Source organism: Anomalospiza imberbis, chromosome 15, assembly GCF_031753505.1.
Source record: "Anomalospiza imberbis isolate Cuckoo-Finch-1a 21T00152 chromosome 15, ASM3175350v1, whole genome shotgun sequence".
Lineage (NCBI taxonomy): Eukaryota > Metazoa > Chordata > Aves > Passeriformes > Viduidae > Anomalospiza > Anomalospiza imberbis.
Genome location: NC_089695.1, coordinates 10,366,829 through 10,392,332, shown reverse-complemented (window position 1 = coordinate 10,392,332; position 25,504 = coordinate 10,366,829). Strand labels below are relative to the sequence as shown.

At 38.4% G+C, this 25,504-nt stretch overlaps 1 protein-coding gene across 2 annotated transcripts in view; it reads right to left on the bottom strand.

Moving 5' to 3' along the window:
• SPOCK1 (SPARC (osteonectin), cwcv and kazal like domains proteoglycan 1) overlaps nt 1-25,504 on the bottom strand; it is a 267,690-nt gene that overhangs the window by 164,957 nt on the left and 77,229 nt on the right. For both annotated transcript variants that reach the window (XM_068205826.1, XM_068205827.1), the window contains one exon: nt 19,891-19,936. In XM_068205826.1, the coding sequence (XP_068061927.1) occupies nt 19,891-19,936 (46 nt within the window). The remainder of the gene's footprint in view (nt 1-19,890; nt 19,937-25,504) is intronic.

The following is a 25,504-nucleotide window of genomic DNA, read 5'->3' as shown; positions in this document are numbered from 1 at the left end:
ACAGACAAATTCCAGCACAGGGTCTTTGGTGATGTATTGCAGGAATCCCCACAATGAATCAGACTGCCTTCTCCAGAGGTTTCTCATTAGCCTGGGCAAAGAGTTGTTGGAGTTGTATGAGTCTCAGAAGGAGAGGAGGATCACAGGTTCTGCAGCTGAATTTCTCTCCTTGGGGTGTGAGGAATTGTGAAGGAATTTTGACTGAGTTAGATATGGGACTTCTGAGTTTTTTTAGATTATGTGATTTATTTTTCTTATTTTCTACATAGGTAGGAAGGTTGAGTTCTGCTCACATCTTCACCACATGGTTCAGAAGGTTACAAGACCTCTAATTACAAGACCTTTTAAGGATATATTGACCAATAAAAGACTGCCAACAAGGATAAATATGTTTTTGACTCAATCCTTCAATATTTCATCTTATGGACTCATGCTACGGTGTAAACTTTCTTAATCATGTTGTAACACACAAACCTACAGTACTGCATTCGAAAATCTAAACTCTCCCCTACTTAATGTATCTCTGCTTTAAGGTATAAATCCACATCTCACTTCTATCACCTAAGTTTAAAATCTTTTCCAAGGTCTCAGATCAAATCCTGTGTTTCATTCTAAGCTTTGACTTACAGGCCCATAGTTCTGAGAATTCCTTGCATTTCAGATTCCAACACTGGGGAAGCAGTGGGAAATCATCCCCCACGTCCCTGGCAAAGAATATGGTGATCGGGAAACCAAGGTAAGGGCTTTGTTTCTTGTGAGATGGTTTCATGTCAGAGAGTTTTATGATTGGAAGAAAAGAATGAATGTCTGAATTCTGAAGAGACGACCGAGTTACAGATTTTGACTCTAGCAGCAAAAATTACTCCATACTTTTAGGCAGTATCTTACTTCTTTTAATTATCAAGTTTCGTTAAAATTGATTATAATCCCATTTCAGTAGTACATTAAAGTAAAAACACTACCACATCTTAATGTGACAAAAAAGTAAGCCAAATGTCATTATATCTTTCTACAGCATACTGTAAATCAAGAGCACATTCCTCATTTTAGATCATGTTTGGAGTGACAGGTGGAGAAGAGAAAAAGAAACTTTGAGAGAAACTGCAAGGGCTGAATTTTGCAAGTGAAGGAAAATACTAAAATAACATATTATTTTGGCTACTTTTCTATTTCTTTATGAGATTGGAAAAATGATCATTTCCATCAGGAGGTTCTGAAAATATATAAAATAGATTAAACTGCTCTTGTCTTTGTGTTTGAATGTAGAAGCAACAGAAAGTAATTTCAGTTCAGAGAGGCTGAAGGTAAACAACAGTAATCTTCAGTTTCATTTTCATTCTGGCAGGTCTCCTTGCTGATGCTTTGCCCTTAATTGCTTTTCTAGTTACCTGGTTGAACATAACTGCGTGAGATCGTATTTAAACAAACTCACTTTGTTTTCTTAACTTCTGGAGAACCAAAATTTTTTCACCCTGGATTATACACTTCTGACTTCATTAAGTAAAATGTTGACCTTTTTTTAACGTAACATTCTTAGTATTGCTATCTTCTGACTCCATACAGATATGCAATGTTTGACAGCAAGCCTTTCATTCATGATTCCCAGCTGCCCTACAGTCATGGAAGGATCTTGCTGCTCCCTGATCTTATCTTTCCCTTTTCCCCTGATTACTTCTGACGTTAGCAAAAAAACCAGATGACGTTAGCAAAAACCCCCACAACACGGGGGCTGATCTGACCGTTCTGATCACACAGCAACTCCTACAAAAATATACTGGAAAAGCATTAATGGGAGCAATCAACCCTGCTGATGGGGAACATACCAGCACTTCACAAGTGAGAGGGACCCATGCTGAAGCAGTAAGAAAACAGCTAATAGTTGGGATGGAGAGAGTCAAAAGTAGTAGAATGAAAGAAAAGGCTGAGAAGGCAGAGGAGACAGCAAAGCTCACAGATGCCAGAAGATATGGTACTGGAAAATGCAACAGAAATTCTGAAAGAAAATGAAGCCAAAACTCAGACCCAATTAAAAAAAAAAAAAAATCAATGGACTTAAGAAAGTCTTATCCTGGGATTCAACAGGAACTTTCGGTCTCTGAAGCAGTTCAGATGAGCCAATCATTCTGCTTTACTGCATCCTGTCTTTTATCCCAAATAACTTCATCCCCCCTTTCATCCCCTAAAAGTCTCTATATGTAATTCTGAAGTAAATAGAACCAAAAAGAATGTAAGCATCTGGGCTGAAAATCTGCCTCCACTAGGATAAATGAGTGAATTCCCACCGACTACACAGAGCGTTGGAGTTTCATCCTGAGAACATATTGAGCATGTGAACTTTAGATCCTGCAGGATTACACAGAACAAACAGTGTCAAAAAGATAGCATCACTTTTTTCTTATCAATTTACAGAAAGCAGTAGCTGAAGGGTACACAGAAGTGCAAGTTTTTTTTCATTTGAATGAAAAATTGGATAGAATTTGCATGAGCAAACTCAAAGCTTTTACAAAAGTTCACTTGGCCACAAGGGATAGTGCAATGGCACGAAGCTGAAGGAGCTGAAGGACCATTGGCAGTGAATAATGATGAAGTCCCCAAAGGGATGTGGGGCAAACAGGAGGGTTTCATCCTCAGTGGAAGCATGTGGGTTGTGATCAGTAAAGGGCAGGGTGAGCAGGTGGCTGAGAGAAGAAGGAAGATGTTAAATGGCAATTGGCTTGTCAGTGACTGTTCCACCAGCCCCTGGAGGGGCTCCTGCTCCTCCCTTTCTCTCAGCTCAGAACCTCATTACTGATTAATGAGCACGGAACCTTGATTCCTGATTTGGTACTTGGAACCATCAAGGTGGCAGAACCTGAGAAGGATAATGGACTACATGGGAAGAGAAGGGATGAGAATTTTTGCAACTGTTTCTTTTTTTCCCGGTGAGTAGTTCTACTGAGACTAGGAGGGCAGCCCCAGTAAAGAACTGTAGAGTATACAATTCATGGAAGTCACACAAGTGAACATTTGAACTAAGCAGGGGAGGGGAGGAAAAAGAAAATTTTGTTTTTCCAATTACATGCACAGGAATCTATAACTCAGTTTATATGATCTCATCCCAGGTTCCCAAGAAGCTCACATTAGAGCTGGAAACAAAGCTTTATTTCATGATTCTCAGTCTAATTTTTAATGGAGTTAAGGAAGAGATTCATTTAGAGACTTGAAGGATAGATTTAACCATTAGACCATCTTGTCTCATGGTCTATGCATTGTTGTAAGAAATTCCAGGAGTGGGGATTTAAATAATCTTCTATAACTTTCTATGGCTGTTTTCTATTAGAGCAAAGGTGCATATTTTAGTCGCACTCTCTAAAAATGTGAGAGTAATTTCCAATTTGAACTAAACTGTGTTTACTTTTGGTGGTTATTTTTATACCTTTACTCTTTAAAGTTGCTTCAGCAGTCTAAGTTTCCTTACCAGAATGAATTTATACTACACAATCTATTGCCCTCCAACTTGCTTTTCCATAAACTAAACCTATTAAACAGTTTAAGTTTTCTGCAGAAGCACTTTTGCCAACAGATGTGCTATGATCTGGCAGAAAACATGATGATCACAGGGCCAGATTACTACTGTATGAATATTCCAGGGATGAAGCATATTTACTTCTCTCTGATAGGCAGGACTGGTAGTTAGAGACCAGTCTTGTGAACGTTCCAGCATGGCCAGAATGAGACAAAGAGGTTGTGCAGACTCTTCAGTCACAGTAGTGCTGCCCTGAGGTTTAAGTAACAGTTATTCTTTGTCATATTGATGTTTCACTTGTTCAGAATGTAGAAAAAAAGTCAGTCCCTCTACATAGCAAAGAATTTTCACCTTCCTTCCCTTTACTTGACTTGATCCAGGAGACCATACTGACTCAGACTAAACCAAATCATCGGGGGCATCTCAGGACTCAGGGAGAGAGGTGTGCACACTGAGAACACATAAATCACATGGGAGTGATATCCAGCATGCAAAAGGAATTTGATTTTGGGCATGCACAATATTTTAAAGATCAAATTGTAATTTAAAGATGCAAAACCCTTCATGGTAATTCTCATGTTTTTTGGTTTTTTTCCATATCTATATCTACTGTTACATTTTAAGGGAATTCTTCTCTAATAAAATTCAGTAATTTAATGCACTGATGGTAATGTTGATTCAATTTTCTGCTTGCATAAATATATTCTAAATCCATATTATAAAAAATAACACTGGCCCTAGGTGTAAAAATCTGTACCTTTAATCATCTATGTAGCCAGAATTAATGATCCAGTAATAACCCTCATTTGATTAACTGATCAATCATACTTTATCTGCACTACCATAGCATAATATAGGCATCCACTAAGAAAAACATTAAAAAATAAAAGATCAATTGGTCCTGAGCATGGATTAAAGGATTATTTGACCAGATGAAAGCAATGAGGCTGAAATTATTTCAAACAATGTGGAAACACCATTTGTTTCAAACTGAAAAATTGGAGGGTCTAGTGAAAAGCATAGGAAATAAAAACACTGGGCTGTGTCATTTATGGAAGATACAAGCCTAGAAAAAATCCAAAGTGCGAGAAGGAAGTGCCCAAGCTCTCTTTAATTTTGCAACAAAGTTAACATGCAACAAAGTTTATACTGAAGAGAGATCAAATATATTTTGTTTAAACGCAGGTACTGGGTCAATCATGTAAATGTCTAAAGCAATCAAGCAAAACATAAGCAGTCATAATAAACAATATTCTGCTGGCCTGTTCATTCCATTGGACTGATATTTATGTGTCACAGTGACTTCTAGTCCAGTTTGGGAAAACCCTCCCAGATTTCATGCCTGCAGCTTTACAGCAGGGTGCCCACATGAAGTGCTGCCTCAGTTCCCTGCACATTCAGAGCACACAAAACAAGTGTAACAAGGAAAGAGGAAAGGAGAGTGACAGTATCTGCCCAGGCTTGAAGTTAGTTATGTTTGGCATCACAGACCTTTAGTGAGGTGCTAAAGAATCTCAGCAAACTTTTGATTCTGGCAACTCTGCCAACTCCATAATGCCAGCAGTCAGCAAGTCCAACAGCACAGAACAGATTCCAACCCTCTACAGACCCATAACACACTGAGTAATACACAGGGTGAAAAAAGTGGGCAAGAGGAATGTCATAAATGTAGTTTATCTGCCCTGCTTTAACCTTGTTACAGTCCCAATTGCATGTGCAAGTTCTATCCACAGACTGCATAATTAAGATCTTTACACACACCCAAACACACTCCAATGTCCAGATGCCCGAGCAGTAAGGAACTGAGAGCCATAAAACATCTGGTGTGATCCCTGGAAAACACATCAGCAGCTCTTCGTGATAGCCATTACATAACTACTGTTGTATCTTGGAAGGATGTGACAAGAATCTCTTTCAAACTACTACACATGTCTGGAAAGAACTGAATGTGAAAGTGCTGTTTCAAATCCTACTGAGTAACAGTTTTGCTCCTCTGATTCTGCTTGTTTGCAAAACCAGCACCAAATACATTCACCTTTGTGCCTGTGGATGCACAGATTGTTCCACACATACATGAAATTCACAGGTATGTCACCAGGGCAGCTGAACTCCACACAGCCACTCACTCCCTGCCCCTGGCAGTGAAATGGGGGAGAGAACTGGGAAGAAGAGAAAAATCCATGGGTTGCAATAGACATTTAACAGGACAGAGAAGGAAGGGATGATGATGATAATAGTAGTAATCATGATGATAATAATAATAATACCCAAGTGATACAAAATGCAACTTCTCACCTCAAACTGACTGATGCCTGGCCAGCTCCTCAGCAGCAGCCCCTGAGCAGCTTTCCCCCTGGTTTATACCCTAAGCATGGTCTCATGTGGTCTGGAATGTCCCTGGGGTCAGCTGGGGTCAGTTACGCTGGCTGTGTCCCCAGCCAGCTCCCAGCTGGTGGGGTGAGAAGCCAAAGGTCCTTGACTTGCAGAAAGCACTGCTCAGCAGCAGCTGAAACATCAGTGTGTTATTGACATCACTCCCATCCTAAATCCAAACCACAGCAATAAACCACCTACTGGGAGGAAAATGAATTCTGTCCCATCTGGAACCAGGACACAAGTACCATGAGCCACAGAAGATGGCCTTCTAGCTCCCAAACCCTTGGTTTCTTGGTGTCTGCTCTCTTGCTTTTGGAATACCTCATTCTGATTCGTCTGATAGAGGTTAATAAGGCCAGTAAATGATCTGCGAGGAAGAACTCATGGATATGTGGTTAAGAAGATGGCACTGAAAGGAAACATAGCAAGTCTTCACATAAAGAAAAAGCCACTAATCTTAAGGTGACACCCTGTTTGTCACGTCAATGGCACACAACACAAAAATTTTCAATTCAAAGGTCTGAACTGCAGAAAAGGAAAGTTGAGGTGACAAATTTCCAGTGGTTAAAAATATGAGAATAAATTGCTGGGGAGACTGTGGACAGTGAGGAAATGTCAGGAGTGATGCAGATAGGGTTGATGCTGCCTTGGGGGAAGAGGTGGATTACTTAATTCCTTAAGAGTTTCTTGAGATAATGACACACCATGTCATTTCCAAAGCTTTTCAAGTTTAGTGGATTGAGGAAGTGATGAACTAATTATTTATATGAAAAGATGCTGATAGGATGATATATCTACTAAAGTAAATTTTAGCTGGATTTATAGTTTGTTCCCTGCCATTTTCATCTCTAGCAGATGAGGTGTGAAATTGCTTCAGTAGAAGGACTCAGCACATAACAGCATCAGACAGCATTTAGAAGAACAGGACTGTCAGACTTCAGGATCATGCTGAGCTCATCACTCCCCTCTGGATCTGCAGTTCCCCTTGTTTATGCCATATTTTCTAGGAAACTGTGGAAACCAGATCTGGTCACATGTTTGGACTGCTGATACTTTTTCAGTCTCTGCAATGAAATTGTGCCCTAGAAAACAGCTCTGAATGGCAAAATTACAAAATGGGGGACGTGCACAAATCCTTCTTCTTCATCTGCTTTATTCACTTTGAGAATTCTTTCAAATCCATGACCTTTATAAGCATTTGAAGAATGAGGCTGGATACCTCAGACACCACAATAAACCCACCCCCACATGAGAGAGGCGAGGAGCCCACAAGGTGCTGGTCACCCCTCAAACACCCTCAGCAGAGCTGGTGGAGGGATCTGAGCACTGCTCTGGCTGTCGTGTGAAGGGAGGGCAGGAGATGAGAAGGTGGCTTCCTAATGCCCCCAAAGTGTTAGACAATTCTACCAACATTATCAACACTGCTTTTGCACCTTAGTACTTTTTATCTGACAGGAGAAATGGCCTAAATCCACAAGCTAAGCAATTAATCAAAACTTAAGAAGCAGCAAATTCGGACCAAATTTGCTCAACTATTTCCATAATGTAATGATGCTTACACAGTCAGGAAAATGCACATGATACAAATGCCCAGTAGCCAGGTTCATATCAGAATGACTGAAAAAGAGAAATACCCAATGAACATGCGTTTTCCATCCAGGTTATGCAAGTCTCAGCCAAACTTAAATCACTGTAACGTCACCAAGGAGCCTGCACGTAGCTGAGGGCAGAATTTGACACTGATGTAATTCTGCCTTTGTGTTCTGCCCCTCAGAATTAATCCGGTTTAAATCTATTTGTCGTACATGCCGTCCAGTTTTATAAGCTTAAGGAAATTTTCAGTATGTCCTTCCCCAAAGAAAAAAAGGATGCAAAGGAATTAATGAATTTAATGCCCAACTTTAATTGTTAAGACAGGAAAATTATACTGTATTTAATTCAAATAAAATCCATTCATCACACATATCCAACCCTAGGCTCTTTATGTGTCAGAGATGTCACTTAAATTCACACCATTTGGTGGAAAATAAATGCTACTAAGTTTTATTAAAATACTTGTTAAATCACATTGACCATAATTGAAATATGAGAAAAAACATTGTAATTAGCTCCCCTACTACAGACCCTACAAAGATTTTATTGAACCTTTTTATTTAGTCAGCATACCAAAAATTAATTTCTCAAACTAAGCATTCTTATCTTTGAGGAAATTGCCGACTTATGTAAGAATGGTCTCTCATAATTATTTAGTGCTTTAAAAAAACAAGCTTGTAAATATTTCAGACTTTAGTTTTTAATAGTTTCCTTTTGAAACCTCTTGTTGTGCCAATGTACTGGACAAACACATGAAGGGAAATAGTGAAATAGAATTTTACACAGACATCCCAAAAACTAATAAAATTGTTCAGAAAAAACACCTTTGTTGCAGATATATCTTTAATTTTTCACTCCTTGCTTTCTTCGCCATAAAAAAGCTCTATTTCTAGCTTGTACTACCTTGCTCTAGCAACCTCCTGAAACCCCATCCCCCCTTTCACTGAATACTACCTAGAAGTGAGATAAAAACTTCATTATCCTAAGGTGTCAAGGGTATGGATTCAATATTTTAATTAAAGAAAAAATAAAAATAATTAAAGACCTGTACAGAGATCACAGAATTCCTGTTATTTCAGAAAAGCAAGCAAAAGACCTTTTCTCTCTACTAGATTGATAAAAAAGACAGCATACTAATGGGCAGGCAAAAACCAGCTATACCAGGGGACTGCCACACAAAAAATCCATTATTAATCTACCTGATCCTTTTTCAAAGCATTCAACATCATCTACTGCATACTTTATTTTTGCTTCTCTCAGCTTTCTTCTTCTTCCTCATCCCTTCCCAACTCAAAAGAAAACAGTAAAAGGGACACTAGCACAAGTTTCCAGCTCCTAAAGCCTTTATTCCAACACACCCTTTTTCCCACTGAAACTGGGTAATTTTCAAATACTCGGGCCTACACAGAGATGACACAAAGGCTGAGAAGTGTATTCCAGGAGAACCCTTCTGCTTAAGGGACACCTGTCATGGTTATTTCATGCCACACATCTCCTCCAAGTTCTTGTCTTCATTTGAAAGCCTGGCAGAGTTAGTTGTTCTTTAATGTTTCAGAAAATGTGGATAAAGTGATTTCCAAATATCTTAGGTATACCTAATGCGAGCTGTGTCCCAGTTGAGATCAGTGCCTAGAAGAGGCCCTGTGTGCACCTTGTTTGCACCTGGTCCCATCTAACTTCAGCCCACTGAAGGTTAATTAGGCTCAGCTGGACCTCGGAGTGGCCTCCTAACCCGAACCACAGACAAAATGAACAACCACCTCCAGCTTTTGGGTAACTGTGCAGATGAGAAAAGTTAAGCAACTATGTCCTTTCTTTAAAATGGCAGCCTGTGAGGAGAAGTTAACTTGCTGCATTTTTATAAAAGCCATATATATAGCCCTGGAGTGCATTCCTCCTCCTGGGGTCTCTAATTCCGCTAGACAGGTGGCTTCTCTCTCCTCTTTCATCTCAAACCTTTATTTTTTTTCTGTCTTAAAAAATGAAGTACCTGACTGACTGACACAAACAGGCCTATTTCCAAATCATATCAACACCTTCATCTGTCAAAAAGTTCTTCTTTAATGCAATTTCCAAGGCAGAGCTCTCCACACCGGGTGCCTGCCTTAGTTCAATACATCAAGCACGCTGCTCACAAATGCACCACATGACACTAACAGGGAACACAACTTCCCCTACAAAATCAACGGAGAGCAAAGTAATAGAAAGTGAAAAAAGATAAAATGTTTTGTAGGTAGTGGAACACCAGCTGATAGCAATTTCTCTTTCAAGCCACAGTATACTTAATTTATTTATAGGCACTGAGGAAAATGTTATTGCCACAGTTCTGTGCAGGAAAATACGCTAGAAGTGCCACTTCATGAAAAAACAGCTTAGAAGTAGAAACATAAGGAAAATGAATAATGTTTCCCTAAATATCAATCCCATTTCTTGCAATAGAATAATCATGAAGCCAGGAGCTATGTCGGGCAATTAGGAGAGGGAACAACTAAGTACAGCCTTTAGGCAGCACACAGCAATGCTGTATTTAGGAGTTCTATTGATGAAGTATCTAGAGATGAAAAACATAATAACTTTAGTTATTATGTCTAAACTATCATGACCAATATATTTATATTTCTGATACTTGGATATATCATTCACATTAACATCCTGCTGGTATTTTTCAAATGGACTTGTGCTTTTTATGACTCTACTTGAACATGGCTTTTCATGGTTTTACTTTTATCCTCTTTGGGATAGCTAAACATAATCTGGATTTTGAGGATAAATAAATCCATTGGGTTAGACCGAATTAACTCCAACCATATGCTAGAATTGAGAACAGGATTAACAAATCATGGCTACTGGATTTCTTTTAGCTAACACTGAGTCCTTAGGCAGCTTCATGTCCACTGAGAGAGAACCAGACATTTTTTGTAAGATGCCTGTATTTAACACTATGATGTGCAGAGGTTCTTCCCTTTCAGTTTTGTAGACCTCTGGTTATGTCAGCAAGCTGTCACTGGTTTTAAATATGATAGGTCATTCAAAAGGCCCCACTGAAGAGAGAAACAAAACATCCTTGCCTTTCCAGCAAAGATACATTTGCTCTTAGAGAATACGTGCCTCTTCTAATGAATTTTAACCCCCAGCAATTAAATAAAGGATAAACTCAATGAACACACAGATAGATCATATAAAAATAATTACAATAATCCTTACTTACATTGCATTACAGGTGGCTGTAATGTGCAACGATCCCTAGGATTGCTCTACTCTACATCCAGTTACCACAGAGTTCTGTTTACTTGTTTCAGACAGGAAGTGAGAGACTGATTTGATTGCTCAGCACATAAATTAAAAATACCCCAGGAGCAGAACATACTTATATTGCAGGTTTTATTGTACTGCCTTGCCTTGTGGTTAAAATGAACCTAACACTTCCACATTTTGGGTCAGCACTTCATCTGCCTGCATCCTTCTCCTACAGCAAGAGAGGCAGTGCAAGGATGCACTTCCATAAGGAAACAATGCTGCTACTGATCTTCCCTGGGTAAAACAGAATAAACCCTCAAACAGACCTTCCACGGAGAAGAGCAGAAGTAAAATTTCAGTCTTCAGATATGGGTTTCCTGTCCCTGCACTTCAAAGAAATATATGTAAATTCAACAAGCCTTTCAAAGCTGTTGGGCAATAACTGCTAAACACAAACAGGTGTTGATGGTGAAGTCCATGGATATATTGCAACCAGAGGACACAGAGAGAAAAGACAGAATGAGATCAAATGACTAAACAACACTTGCCAAACTAACTTTCAACATACTGTGCTTAGGGAATTTTTTAGTGCTGAACAGCATCAGAATATATTTGAAAACTTCTTTTATTCCTCTTGCCATGGACTGCTTAGCACCAGCAGTTTGGAGTTTAAAGTAACTTTCCAAATGACCAAGGCTGCAAAGCTAGAATGCAAACAATCATCTTAGAGAAGAAATGATATTTTTTTCATGCAAATATGTTTAATTTGAAGCAATGAGAAGAGGAAGTAAATGGCTGTGATTCACTTAGTGTTTTGATGACCTGGGCACTTAGGTTTACAGCAGAGGGAGATTTCATTCCTAAACACATAGGCATTATCACATCTTAGCTGATGAATTGAGAAAGAACAGGTTTCATTCAGGTTTGATTTTCACCCAGATCTTTAGCCTTAGGGTTAGATCACAACCTGTATTCCTGTCTGGAGGAAAAAAAACCAACAAACAACTACCAACACCAAGTACTACATCCCTGGAAGTCCTCCTGACTCTATGAGAAAGCAGGAGAGAGGGAGAAGCAGACAGAGAAAACAGGCCTCCTCCTGCCAGTCCCTGTTTACATTCACAGAGCTTTGCAAGCCCCTGACAGCCATGGTTAGTGCTTATCTTGCAGTTTATGAACATTATTCCCTTCAAATAAAAACCTGTTATTTTTTCAGGTGGTGCCAAAACATCTGTCAAGGATATTGGTTCATTTATTTTCTATTCTTTTCTTTGACTGGAAATTTATTTTAAGAAATACTTCCTTCAGCATTTCTTCTGCAATTTCAATGGAATTAGCTGGTTTTCATTAATCAAAATACAATCACAGAATCACAGTGCTAGAATGGCAGTTCTGGGAAGGATGCTGGTTCCATTCCCCCTTTTCATTGCTGGACCAGCTACCCCTAGGTCATTATCTGCAAGATATTTGTCTAACATGTTCCAGAACTCCTTCTAACAGAGTCTTGACATCCTCTTTAAAATATTTCCCCCAATGCTTAAATACTGCTGCCACCATGATGGCTAAAATTAATTTTCATTGCTGCAGTATAAAATTACTCCCCCTTGTTATATCCACAATGGATGTAGAATCAGCCCTCCCCTTGCAGTTAAATTTAAGTATTTGGAAACAAGATTTGTGCATTGTTTTGGGTTTTTGTGGGTTATTTTGGTTTGTTGTTGCTGTTTTGTTGGTTTGCTCCTCTCCTTCAGACTTTCTTCGCTGAAATATTTTCTGCAACTCTGATCATCCCTGTTACATTTCTTTGGGTACTTTCCAGTTGGTCCACAGTACCCAAGAAGCCTGGTACTCAAATGTGGACAATGTATTCCAGCCAAGGTCTTACTGGCACTGCTTAGAGCTGAAGGATTACTCATGGCTACACATGCCAGTGCAACATTTGCCTTTTTTTGCAGCAGAATGACATTGTTGACTCATGTTCTATTTGTAATCCATTATAATCCCCTAGCCCTTTGCTCCAAATTTATTACTGATTGGTTTTCATCCTGTTTTGTGCAGATGATTGTTCTTATCTAAGAACTTTGCATGTGCCTAGACTAAATTTAGCCTTTGTTTTCAGACCATTTCTTAAATTTCTTAAGGTGTCAGAATTTTATTTCCATGCTATATTTAATAGGCAGCCTAATATAAACATCTGTAGATTAATTAAAATGGTAAATAACAGTAAATGTCAAAAAGTGGTAAATAATACTGGACCCAAAAGAGATCACAGAGACCTCTACTCAATTTATTCTCCCAGCCTTGCATTGATCCATTGACACCTACTACCAGAACATAGTTTTCCAACTGATTTTGTATCCACCTCAGAATTATTTCTTTTAGACAACACTTCTTTAACTTACTTATAAGGCAGTAATGGAAACCAATGTCAGAAACCTTACTGAGTCAAGATATGTGATGCTGCAAGCTTATCCCTGAGTCTCAAAGCCTGTAATTGTCACAGAAGAAACTGAGTTTAGTTTAACATCCATGTCAGTCTTATTCACCCCCTTATCTTAATGATGCTAAATATTTGCTTAAATATTTGTCCTAGTGTGGAAGTTTTTTCCCAGGATTTCAGATTTAACTCACAGGATACATTTTCCAATTTTCTTCCTTTTTAATGGAAAAAAAACTACCATGTTGCTTGTCTTTTCTCAATCTTGTACAATTTCATAACTTTTCAGGGATAACTTTAATTATCTCTAAAATTATTTCAGCTGATTCCCTTAAACCATAGATCAGTTCCAGCTGATTTGCAGATACGTAATTTATCCAAGCCTGTCCTTTCCCTCATCCAGAATCTTCACTGCCACTGAAGATATCATCAACTATGTTTCTACCTGGTCTTGGCAGCCCTTTTATGTTAAAGCCAGAGCAAAGCCAGGTGCCAAAGCTTTGGCCTTCTCAGCAGTGCCTTTGCAGGAGCATCTCTCTCCACTGAGCCAGCATTTTTCTTGATTTCTTTTTCTTTCTTCTAATACACTTGTAAAAATTGCTGTTTCTAAATTCTAGCCCAAACATCTTGTTTTGTACTCGGCTTTCTGGGTTGGGGCTACCACCCTGAAGACTCCGCTTCGCTGTACTTTCTGTAGGCAACCTCTTGTCACTGCAGTCATTAAGTGTCTTGTCATTAGCCAAGCTCCTGCTTTTGGATAATTCGTGTTTGTGCTTCCTACATTGAGCAAATAATAATTATCCCTGGTTTTCTTCCTCTAATTCTTAGTTTACTTAAATCTATATTTGAAACAACTTGTCTTTATTTTGATGTTTTTCTCTTTCTAAAAATTCTCCATTATGCATTTTTATGGCCATTGCCACTGCCTTCTACTTTTAGTCTCCACAGGAGTTCCTGCTTTTCAGCTAGAACCAAATGACTGTAATCATCCATTAAGTGACAAGCATATAAACATGTTTAAATACTGTTCAAACTACTCTTCTGACTGGATAGTGATTCAAGGGTCACTCTGGCATGCAGATGCTATACCATCCAAAATTAAAATAACATTTCAAATCTGGAGACTTTGCCCCTCATTGGTTTGGCCTTCTTAAATCAGAATACAAACCAAAACTGCTTAGATGATGCACTAGGGTTTCTCTCACATCAAATAAGGAAGATTTGCAGGAATGTATTTTACAAACATCATCTTTAAAGGTCTAGGTAGGTTACCAAAAATGAACTCTTATATACTGAACTGAAGCACAGGCAAGGAGACCTCTGCTCCCTGAGAGATGCCAAAGAGAGCAGGGTTGGGTTCTGTGATATTCCCCAAAAATGCCCTTATTTCAATGGAAGCTGGATGAGCATGGGGAGGGCATGAATCTCCCTTTGAAAATCATGTCTGCTTCACAGTCAATGAAATAAGAGATATTAAAAGCAAGCCAGCACCATTATTGACAAAACTAACAAGTGCTCCCCAAGTGCTAATAAAATTCCAGCCAAGCAGCCTATTGATCACTGTCTGCTCAAAGCACATCAGCCATAATGCAATCACACACAAGGACCCCAGCCTGCCACTCCTCGTGCCACATTTAATGACAAAATTGGTTGCTTACAAGCTTATAAGGAATTTAATATTACACTCCTAGCATGAAGAAAGAACCACGTGCATCTGCGTGGAGATGAGCAGCCATATGTGCTTGAAATGCATTTGATGGGAGACAGTATATTTCATGTGCTGCATCTCAGCTATTGTTTTTGGTTGATTCAGTTAACATGTTCTAAAATTGGACTGATTTACTGAAGATTTGCAAACATAATTCATGTGCACTTGCACTATGAATAAGCCTCTAAAACTAATTCAAGCACAGTCAAAAAATAAATTGCAAAATAAGTTATCCAATTGAAATCTGCCATCTGAGGCTCTGTAATAGAAAACATTTATTATAAAACTAACATATATTTGTGGCTAGAGATGTGTTCAGTACTAAACATCTCTTTGTGAGGAATTTATTCAGGCTTTTCTGAAAGAACATCTTAACTGGGCTAACAGAAAATTACATGTTCAAAAATAATTGCAGGTTCTATGATTTTCATCCTGCATCACAGGCTTTCCATTTTCACTCCCTTTGTTTTGGAAGGCTTATGAATTTTAGGCAAACTTTTTTTTCTGCACAGCTGCAGAAGCCCATTTCTGAAGTCTGGATTTGTGATTTAAACACTGGAATGACACAGGTTGGATGTGATGCACAAGGAGAGGAAGCACTGATACCAACACATTCATCTTGAAATGTAATGCTCTAAATTTGGCAAATTCACTTCACAGGGCTGCTGGGCTGTGAAAGTCACAGGCTATGCTACACTGGAGGCCTCAATCCACTCTAAAGCAATGTTTCCTCTTCAAAAGTGAGGGTATTTTGCTAGTTCAGCCTTTCATTAGTGCTCAAGTGGAGCTCTTTGAAATGAGAACATGTCTGTAATTACTAATGACAGTCAAGTCTAAATGAGTGTGTCTGACATTAGAGTCAGTCATTGATAGGTCCAATTCAAGCAGATAAAGATTTTCACATAATACAGTGGAAAAAGGAGTTTGAATTTTCTTAAATTTTTTGTATTCCCTCCTCTCCAAGGGCAGATAATGAAAGCCCTGAGAAGGAACATCCCTGTTCAGATTTCAGTTATTGGGGAAGAGGATTGAGAATAGACAGTGAAAAGAAAAACAAAGGCTGGAAGATAAGGGGGAAAGGTCGGACTATTTCTAATCAGGAGCTTTTTTTTCCCTGAAGCTTGAAGCATTTGGTATTGCTTCCACCAGCAATGGGTAAAATTGTACCCTGTTTCTAGCCAGTCCTTGTGCCTCAGTGCTGAAGGCAGAGCTGAGGGAGCAGACTCAGGCCAGCTCCATCCACAACAATCATCTGACAGTGTCACAATCCACATGGAAAGGGGGAAACTTGCATCTCCTTGAACAGAAAATTTCACAGTTCAGTGGATGGTTTCAAACACATATTTGGGGAAAAAATCAGCACTACCACAGAATCACATTTTTACCCCTCTTATTGCATCCTTCTGCAGATGTGTTATTAATAATAATGGCAGCTCGATGTTTTAAAGGTGTTTTGATTCAGAGCTCATACATCTGCAATACAAAGTGCACCCCACTACTTCCACAGTTCCTGTGTTCTGGGCAAAGATGCTTTTAAAAAGTCATATGGCAAATTGGACACCATTCCAAACTTCTTCCAGCAATTTTAGGGGTGGCTTCTAGCAGAAATTTTCAGTAACTTAAAATTATTTTTTTATTTAACAGTTTTCAATTAACAGAATCCATAAAGTCTTAATGAGTTCATTTTCTGGCAAGTCTGGTGGTGCATATGAGACACATATCAAAATCTCTCACTTGAGTTATGCTAAAGTGAGAGATTCCCTATTCCCTCTTTTCTTTCTCCAAAGTGGATGAAGAATAGGAAAGTATGCCAGGTTAGCTGTCAAGCTCTTTAAGAATTCTCAAATGACCTTGACAGGAAAAAAAAAAAAAAAACCAACTCTTTGATTCATATTTCAAAATCCTGACTAACCTGCCCCTTCTGCTCCTCTGCTTTATTGCTTCTGTAACTGTGACAGAATCAAGTTCAATATTAATGAGCAGCAATCACTTCCAGGCTACAAACCCTGCTGCCTTCTGCAGTCCAAGTGCCTTGTTAGCTCAGCTCTGTCAGTAAGATTCTCACTTTTGTATTGGTTTCTCCTGGGTTAAAGATGACTAGAAAGCTGGGCTGGTAGCTCAGCTGAGAAAAAACCACTCTGATCACTCAAGTGCCCTCTGAGTTGCAGTTGAACCACTCAAGTTGACTCCCCTTGAACAGGCCTGCTATCCAAACATACCTCATGTCACTCCCTAGAGGTTTCAGTGAAAGCCATGAATGCTTTTTTTACAAAACAAGGTATTTCTTTTCTTGAGACAAACACTCAGGTATTTCTCTCCACACTGCAAGCAGAAAGCAGACAGCTTGATTACACTCTTATTGTTTTTCAATGCATAATTAAATAATTCATCCTGCTGAATAAAGCCAGCTTTTTGTTAGAAAAGAATACAGAGTTGGTTGGATGCATCAGACTTCTTTAAGACATGCAAATGAAGTACAAGCCTGGAAGCAGAACTCTGCTGATTTTCAAAACCTCTGATTACTGTTGGTTTTTAAATCTGTTAAACATATGGAATCCTCCAGCTACTTTCATGAGATCCCTCTGGCAGGTACTTCCTGCCTTCAGTTACTTCCAACCCTGCCCTCCCAGCTCTTCCAGCCTGACTTCAGAATTAGAATATTCAAGCAGGATTTTAGATTTAGAATTGAGAAGTAGATTTTTAATATGAAAAACTTGTAAACCTGTCCCAAAAAGTTAGTGTTTGCAAAAAGAGCTTCAGCTTGGTGACACCAGACTTAAGATTTTCTATAAAATCCCAAATCTGTTTTCATTCACCCACTGGAGAAGTTTTTTTCTCTTCAGTAACTTGGAAGAGTCTTGGTCTTGTGAGGTTAAAAGAAGCCTTTGAGATATCTCTCAAAATAACAATTGTGTGGTGAGAACACAGACCCGCTAGTGAATTCACAGGAGCAACCTAGGGCTCCTCACCACAGGATCTGCACAAGCTCTCTGGTTATCAGAATCCCAAAAATATAAAATGAAAGCTTTTCTATCTTCAAAACCATACAAGAGCAAGAGGGGCATTTAAACTCCCCAAAGAGAAACAGAACAATATGGAAAAATACCAGGGCAGGGAGAATGGAAAAGGAAAAACAGATTAAACAATTGTCTTGCAGCTCATGCTGCATAAAAGAGCTGGGACAAATTCTTTTCACTGTTCTTTTTCCTCTCTGTGGAAAATTACAGAAATTAAAGCTTTGGTGGGAACATCTGGGAAAGATAAAGCTTCCCTTCCTTCCTTCCTTCATCTCAGCAGTTTCTATTTTAATGCAACTCCCTCTATATACACACAAATATATCATGTATACATTTACACACATAAACATACCCATATGCATATATAAACTGAGGATTAGTCTTGTCAGCACCTGACTCATAGGCCCCAAAGCAGCAACATATGATTTCTCTTCATTTTTTGGGTGACTACACTGAGATCCATGACTAAAGACTCACATGGTCTCTGTGTATGTAACTAAACCAATCAACAGTTCTCAAACAATTTTTTTTGGTGCAATAAATCTCTTAAGAAATGTTTGAGTGGCTATTTTTAATGTTCTAGTCAGGGCGAATTTTGCCCCAATCAAGAGCAGTGACCTCTGTCAGAAAGAATGATCTATTGGCCAAATAAAATCCATTTTAAGATTTAAGTGAGAAGAAAGCAGTGCACAGTTCTTTGTGCAAGGCAGAGCACCCTGCTCAGACTGCACCCCACAGTCTGCATTCTGTTTTCTGAGCAGAGACATCCACAATGTCAGAGAAACTCTACCCTTGAAAAGAAATGATCCTTTTCTTTACAAAGAGAGAGAAATCTTAGCAGACATTCAATATATCCCTTCAAGGTATCCATGTGTGGCTTTAGATTCTCTACAAGCATTCCTGCTTTTGCCCAGAGTCAGACATCTCAGTAACACAATAAACAGGACAGTTTTAAAGCATGTCAGTTCAAAATCTCTCTGCAATACTTTGCCAGGATTTACCTTTTTGTTTTTCCTCTTGGGAAAACAGAGGGTCGCAAGGCCTCCGAAAGCGGTAGGAGCATAAGTTCTATTTGAAGTCAATAGGATTTGTAATCCTAAATCCCTTGAATGCCTTTGGAAACCTCTGTGGATATGTGTCTTGACAAAAGCATCAACTTTGCCTTTCCTTTGACACTGAAGTTCAATTTCCCTAAAGACAGAGAATCTACACTCCTAAGCTCTAACCCCAGTGATATTCCTGTGAGCTACAGACAATACTAGGAACATGCCTGGCAATGAAATATAGAAATAGACGTAAAGTGAAGTTTTCAAAAGCACCTTCAGAGACTTCCAATAAGTATTTTCTTCCTAAACACTTGCATAATTTTGAATTTCTTTTTACTGGTATGGTTGCATCCAGTGCTATCCTGGACATAATTACAATGGGGTTTTTTGAGTACTTTTCCTATCCTTTAGTGGCTGGCCTGGAAATATTTGAAGTACTGCCATAACTTAAACACTCACCAAGACAAAGTGCAAAACATCATTTACAGAGCCTGCATCTGAAACAGCAGCATATACACAGCACCGTTTCCCTTTTAAAATCAGCCCTGAAATTCATGCATTACAGGTGATTTCAAAGAATTGGCCCCTTGAGTGTTAGAAAATGCAGTGATTACATTTACAACATTAATTTAGCAAAGCCTTTAACAGGAAAGAAAATAAATGTGAAGATCCTTGTTTTAAACTGCACGTTAAACCAAGATTCATGGTTACAGAGAATCTCTCTGAGCACACATTTCATCATTGAATAGCAAGTGGAATGGATGGGGATTAAAAACATGCTGAAAAAATATCGAGATGAGTCAAACTTTTCTACATAAACCACCTCAAGCTGTGACTAAATTGGGAACGAGATGTAAGTATGAATACAGCTCTCCACTAATGCACGGGACAGACAGAGGAAGGGAGGCATAAAGCATATGGGGATATCACAAAATACCAGAAGACAACCACAAAATGTGTACTAAGTTTACCTTGATCAAATGGCTTGTTTGGATTCCAGTTTCTGAAATAATCATCCTAAATGGGAATAAAAAAAAAAAAAAAAAAAACCTCAGGAAAAATACAATCAGTATTTTCAGTACTATTTTACACAACTAAATGAATTAATTTGTGTTTTGATTCTAACAGATTCAGAACCAATTAGATAAGACTATCAACAGGTTGTGTCCTAAAGAGTAGTAAATGCAGATTAGAAATTAAAGAATAAAAACGTCCTTGGATTCAGCACCTTGAATTTTTCTTCTGGATTATTTTTGAAAGCATGCTCATTATTAAATATTTTATAATAACTCTGTATGATTTCATGTTATTCTACAGTTTTGACAAGAAAGAACATATTTTTCAGGTAGTATAACATGATCCACACCATCCTGGTGTGGTGAAAGGTCAGCAAAGTAAATTTAAAGATACATCCACACATGTAAATCACACCATTGTGAACATATAGAAATACAAGAGTAATATTGCAAACATTACACTTAAATAATACAACAACTTCCAGGAGCACTTGCAGTGAATATTTTTGCCACTGCTCCCACTAATAAACTTTAAAAATGTTATGAAATCTGATGTAAAGAGATCATTGTGCTGCAAGGGTTGTGGTTCTGCTCTACACAATTCTCACTGGATTTTACACAGGAGAAAGCAGGGACTGTCAGAATACCTGGCCAAATAATGATTGTTGCAAACTAGTCTCTCTCCAGAAAGAATGGAAAACTCCTGCATGTGTTGGATCAATCTATATTCTGTGTACTTAGCAAATATTTATCTGAAGGCAAAGTTTTCCCTGCTTCAGAGTGCCATCAATCCTAGTGCTGAAGAACTGGGAGTTAAGCCGAGCTGATAGATCAGTTTCAGCATACTCTGTGTATCTCCCTTGTGTCCTCTTTGAGAGGACGTGATAACAACAGAATTATCTATTTGAGGTGGGGAAGCATAGAAAATTTCGACAACACTCATATTTTTGTCATATTTTTCTGCATATTAATCTTTGTTTCCTTTTTAATATATCCAGTATTCTATATTCATTTCCTGAGGGATGCCACTAAAGAGATGTATTCATCAAGCTGTCCAGAATGACACAGAGATTTCTTTTTCCCGCCAGGATGGTAACTAAAAAGCCATCTGTGTGAATAAGACGTTTAAATTATTTCTTCCATAGGGCTTCATTTACCATTTATCTCCAGTACTCTGAATTTCACACGCTCTCGTGCTATCCAGCTCACCCTAACCTGGAATATTTTGGAGACTTAGAAGTCAGCATGACTTCATGGGGTCAGAATAGGCTGTTACAGGAGTGAGGACTCCACAGCCTCAGTGAGCACCAGGAGATGCACTCCATGCTCCTTTCAGAACACTCTGGACAGGATTGTTCTGCTGCTCTTCTCTGGAGCAGGCAAGCATGGGCAAATGCTGGGTTACATCAGATTATTCTGCACGACTAGCAGGAGGAAATCTTTTTTTTTTTTTAACCAATATGCTCATGCTCAGTGTCATACTGACTTCATGGACAGTGATAATGTTCCACAGTAACAGCAAAGACTGCTACCCATTTTTTTTTTTTTTCCCACGAGTACAGGGTTTGGCACCAGAAACAGAATCTCAGGCTTGCCTTTGAATTTCACAGCCTTGCTAATACAAAATCCCCTCATGGTTATACAATGCTTTGCAACTGATGATGATGTACTGCTAAATTCACCAAGCATTAATCACTTTTCAGAATGTGGTGGGTTTTCAGTTTTTATAGCAGAATTCATTTTCAGCGACAAAATATTCTTTTTTTTTGCTGGCTTATATATTTTCAAAGGTGTTGCTTTGCTGCTGGGTTTTCAGCATCAGAAACTGTTAAATAATTCAACTCCCAACAAGGATTTCTTATGCTGGTGGCGTATGGAACCAGTTTTGAAATAAGGATTGGAAAGGGGGTTTATCTCAATTTCAGTGTCAAAGGAATATTTTACAAAATATGCACCTTCCTCAAAAAACTACCTACAACACAGCAATCTCTTCTGTAGATCTATTATTCCTCCTCTTCTCCTTCATGCAGACCTGTTTAGTATTCCATTTTGAAAATTGAAATTATGTTTATTTTAGAATGTGCCCGAAACCACAGTGTGATAAGATAGAAAATACACAAAAAAAAAAAAAAAGGGAAAAAAACCCTGAAGGGTGGAATAGAGAAAACCTTTGAGATTTTCAATATATAAACCCCATTATTATTTATAGGAGTAAATAATGACTACACATACATCCGAGCAATACAGTCAATATCAGTTAAAATAACTTCTGCCAGTTGGACAGCTGTCCTGGTTTCAGCTGGGATAGAATTAATTTTCCTCTTAGCAGCTGGTACAATGCTGATTTGGGATGAGAATAATGTTGATAACACACTGATGTTTAAGTTGTTGCTGAGAAGTGTTTACTCCAAGCCAAAGACTTTTCAGTTTCCCAGGTTTCTTCAGAGAGAAGCCAGGAGGAAGAACGGCCAGGACAAGTGCCCCAGACTGGCCAAAGGGATATTCCACACCTTAAAGCCCAGAATGTAAACTGGGCTGAGTTGGCTGGGGACAGATGGTCAGTACTGGGGGGCACTGCTCAGCAGGTACTGAAAACTGTACTGGGCAGAACTTGTCTTATGGTTTATTCCTCTCATCCTTTTGTCATACTGATAATAGTAATAATAATGCTGTTCTTATCACAATGCACAGGGTTTGCCTTTTTCTCCCCAGTCCTCCTCCCTTTGCCACCCAGAGCATGGGGAGGGTGAGGATGTGAGTTGGGTGGTACCTGGATTAAACCACAGCACCACAAAATACAGAATTTGATACCAGCAAGAACTGAGACTGAAGGGTTATGGCACCATAAAGGTGAAACTCACCCTGTGGATATGGGGAGCAGAAAATCTGTGTCACATTTAAATACACACCTCAAGCTCTGACTCAGAAGCTGACAGGGCTTTGTGCCAGTACTCAGGAAGGGGCTGAAATTTATAACAATATCCTCAAATGACTTTTGTTAGAAGAACTCTGATCACCTCTGAAGGAATATCATCATTTCACTGTAACTTCTTCCAAAACAGAGAAGCAGCACATATGTATATATTATATATATATATATATATATATATACATATATATATATATACATATATATATATACATATATATATATATATATATACACAATCAACTTGATTAAAGAGATTTAAATTTCCCATCCAGTAAAAGACCTTCCTGACATAAAGAAATCTATGCATTTCTGAGCATTCTACTAGGGTTGATACTAATGGGCTAAAAATTCCTTATGCCTTCTGTAACAAATGAAACTTACACAATTTTCATATTAACATCTTAATTAATCAATATTAACACAATAATTAACATGTATCAATGCATTTCATTTATAACAATATCAACAGTTGATCATAAGAGTTTCAAATATAGAATGAATTGTGATCTATTGTAAATATTTTTATTCACTCTATGGATATTTACAAGTTAAAATTGAAAAACCTACCTCAACTTCCTGAACACGGAAGCATTACAAATGAGAAAAGAAAAAAGAATGAAGTAAAGCAATATAAAATTAGGTTAACATTCATCATTTATCTCCTTAGTGGCCTTCTAAATGTGAAATCATTTATTTCAGATGACCTTCACCCCCAAATGAAACAATTTTCTCTTTTTCTTTTCTGCCCTTTCCACCTCTGCTGCCATGACCTAGTTTTTATCTGCTGCACTATTAGCCAAATGCCATTCTAGTAATGTGTTTCTTTCTTGTAGAGCACCAAAAAAAGGCTTTTTCATTCCCTTTTGGCAGGCAAAACCACCAGAAAGTGTTTTCCACAGGCTCATCTGGATATACTTGGTGTAAGAGAGGCATAATTTAATTTTTTTCCAAGCTGAATTTAAAGATTATTTATTGGATGGACTTTGAAGGGAATGCAAAACCAGGCACAGGGCCACTTCAATACAGCAGGTGACAGCAAGTGAGAAATATTTTTGACGAACAAATATTTAAAAATATCTTTCTTCTTCCACAGAATTCACACTTTGAAGGTTTTGCCCATGGCTCAGTGACTGCATATGACTAAGTCAATCTTTTAATTAACTGAAGGGACTCTGCACACCTAAAATCATGCATGAAAAGAGAAGAGCTGATACTGCAAGCCAAGGCTGGATCTGACTCCCTTAGCTCAACTCAGGGTTATAGAAGAGTGGTGGGTTGGCTTGGCTGAGTCTCACATCACAGGTTAAATATTCCCATTTCAGGAAAAGAAATTCAACTCCTGCCAAACCAGGACCAATGCAATTTTTGAGGAAATCTAGAGCTCTGTTCTCTTCTCACTAGGTGTGGGGTAAGGCCTTTGGCAAGATTTTTTTCTGCCCCCTTTATGAAGTCTGTTGCCTGCCTGAGGTGGGCAACAGCCTGGGAGAGCAAGGCAGGGAGCCCAGGGGCCCCTCACACAGAATGGAGCTCACCAGTGATTTCCTCACCCCAATTAAATTGCAAGACTTGAGACAGGAGCTGCTTTTTCAGTTTTGCATCATGGAACTCTTCTTCTAGATTTTACCCTCAGGATATCTAACTTAGGAATCAGTTGTGAACATAACAAATGAAAAAGAAAACATAAAAACAAATATAAATTGCTAGACTTGGGCCTCAGTTCTTCATTGCATTTTTATTATGTTAGTTTGAGCAATTAGGAGATTAGAGCAAACACATTTTCACAGAATCCCAGAGCTGGAAGGAACTGACAAGGATCATCAAGTTCAACTCTTAAGTGAACGGCTCACATGGGGATCAAAACAGTGACCTTGGCGTTACCAGCACCACGTTCTAAAATGCATTTTACCACATCATGCATAATAAATCCTTGTTTCTTAAGGAAACCAGAACAATCTTCTAGCATTCAATATGTGGGTGCCAAAACCAGCCAACTTGATTGATGTGACATCAACGAAGTCAATAAAGAGAATAATCATATCTCAAACGAAGTATGCAAAGGGCATGTTAAAAACACTAGTTTAACAGTTCATAATAAGTTTGTAACAGAACTTTCAAAATTCTCCTTCATCAGAACTCTTAGATTCATCAGAATTCACAGATTGGGTTCTGATATGCAAATAAAAAAATCAAGCCTTGAAGTAGACCTGGGTCTAATACAATTTCCTGTTAGTCACCTCGGAAAAGTCAGGAAATAGAAATTGTCCCTAAGACCAGGGCATTAATATTAAACTGCTCTTCTCTCCTATTGCCCCTCCTGTCACTACAATAACAATACAGTTTTTTAAAAAATGAAATTAATGGCAAAACCAAACACATTTATCCTCTTTTCCCCTACCAACTAAGAAAGCAAGCAACAGCTTCTTGTTCTTCTGAAGTTTAAGAATTAAAGTTATTCCCACTAATCCTACTCTTTTGTCACTTTGAATTTAGTTATTACCTAAGAGTTGATATTTTGGAAGAGTTAATGAAGCATGGATAATTTAACACACAAACACTCTCTACACTTTATTTACTTGTCAAAAAGAAGCTCTTGCAAGATGCTGTTATTTATCAATACAGCCAAACATTAGCTAAATG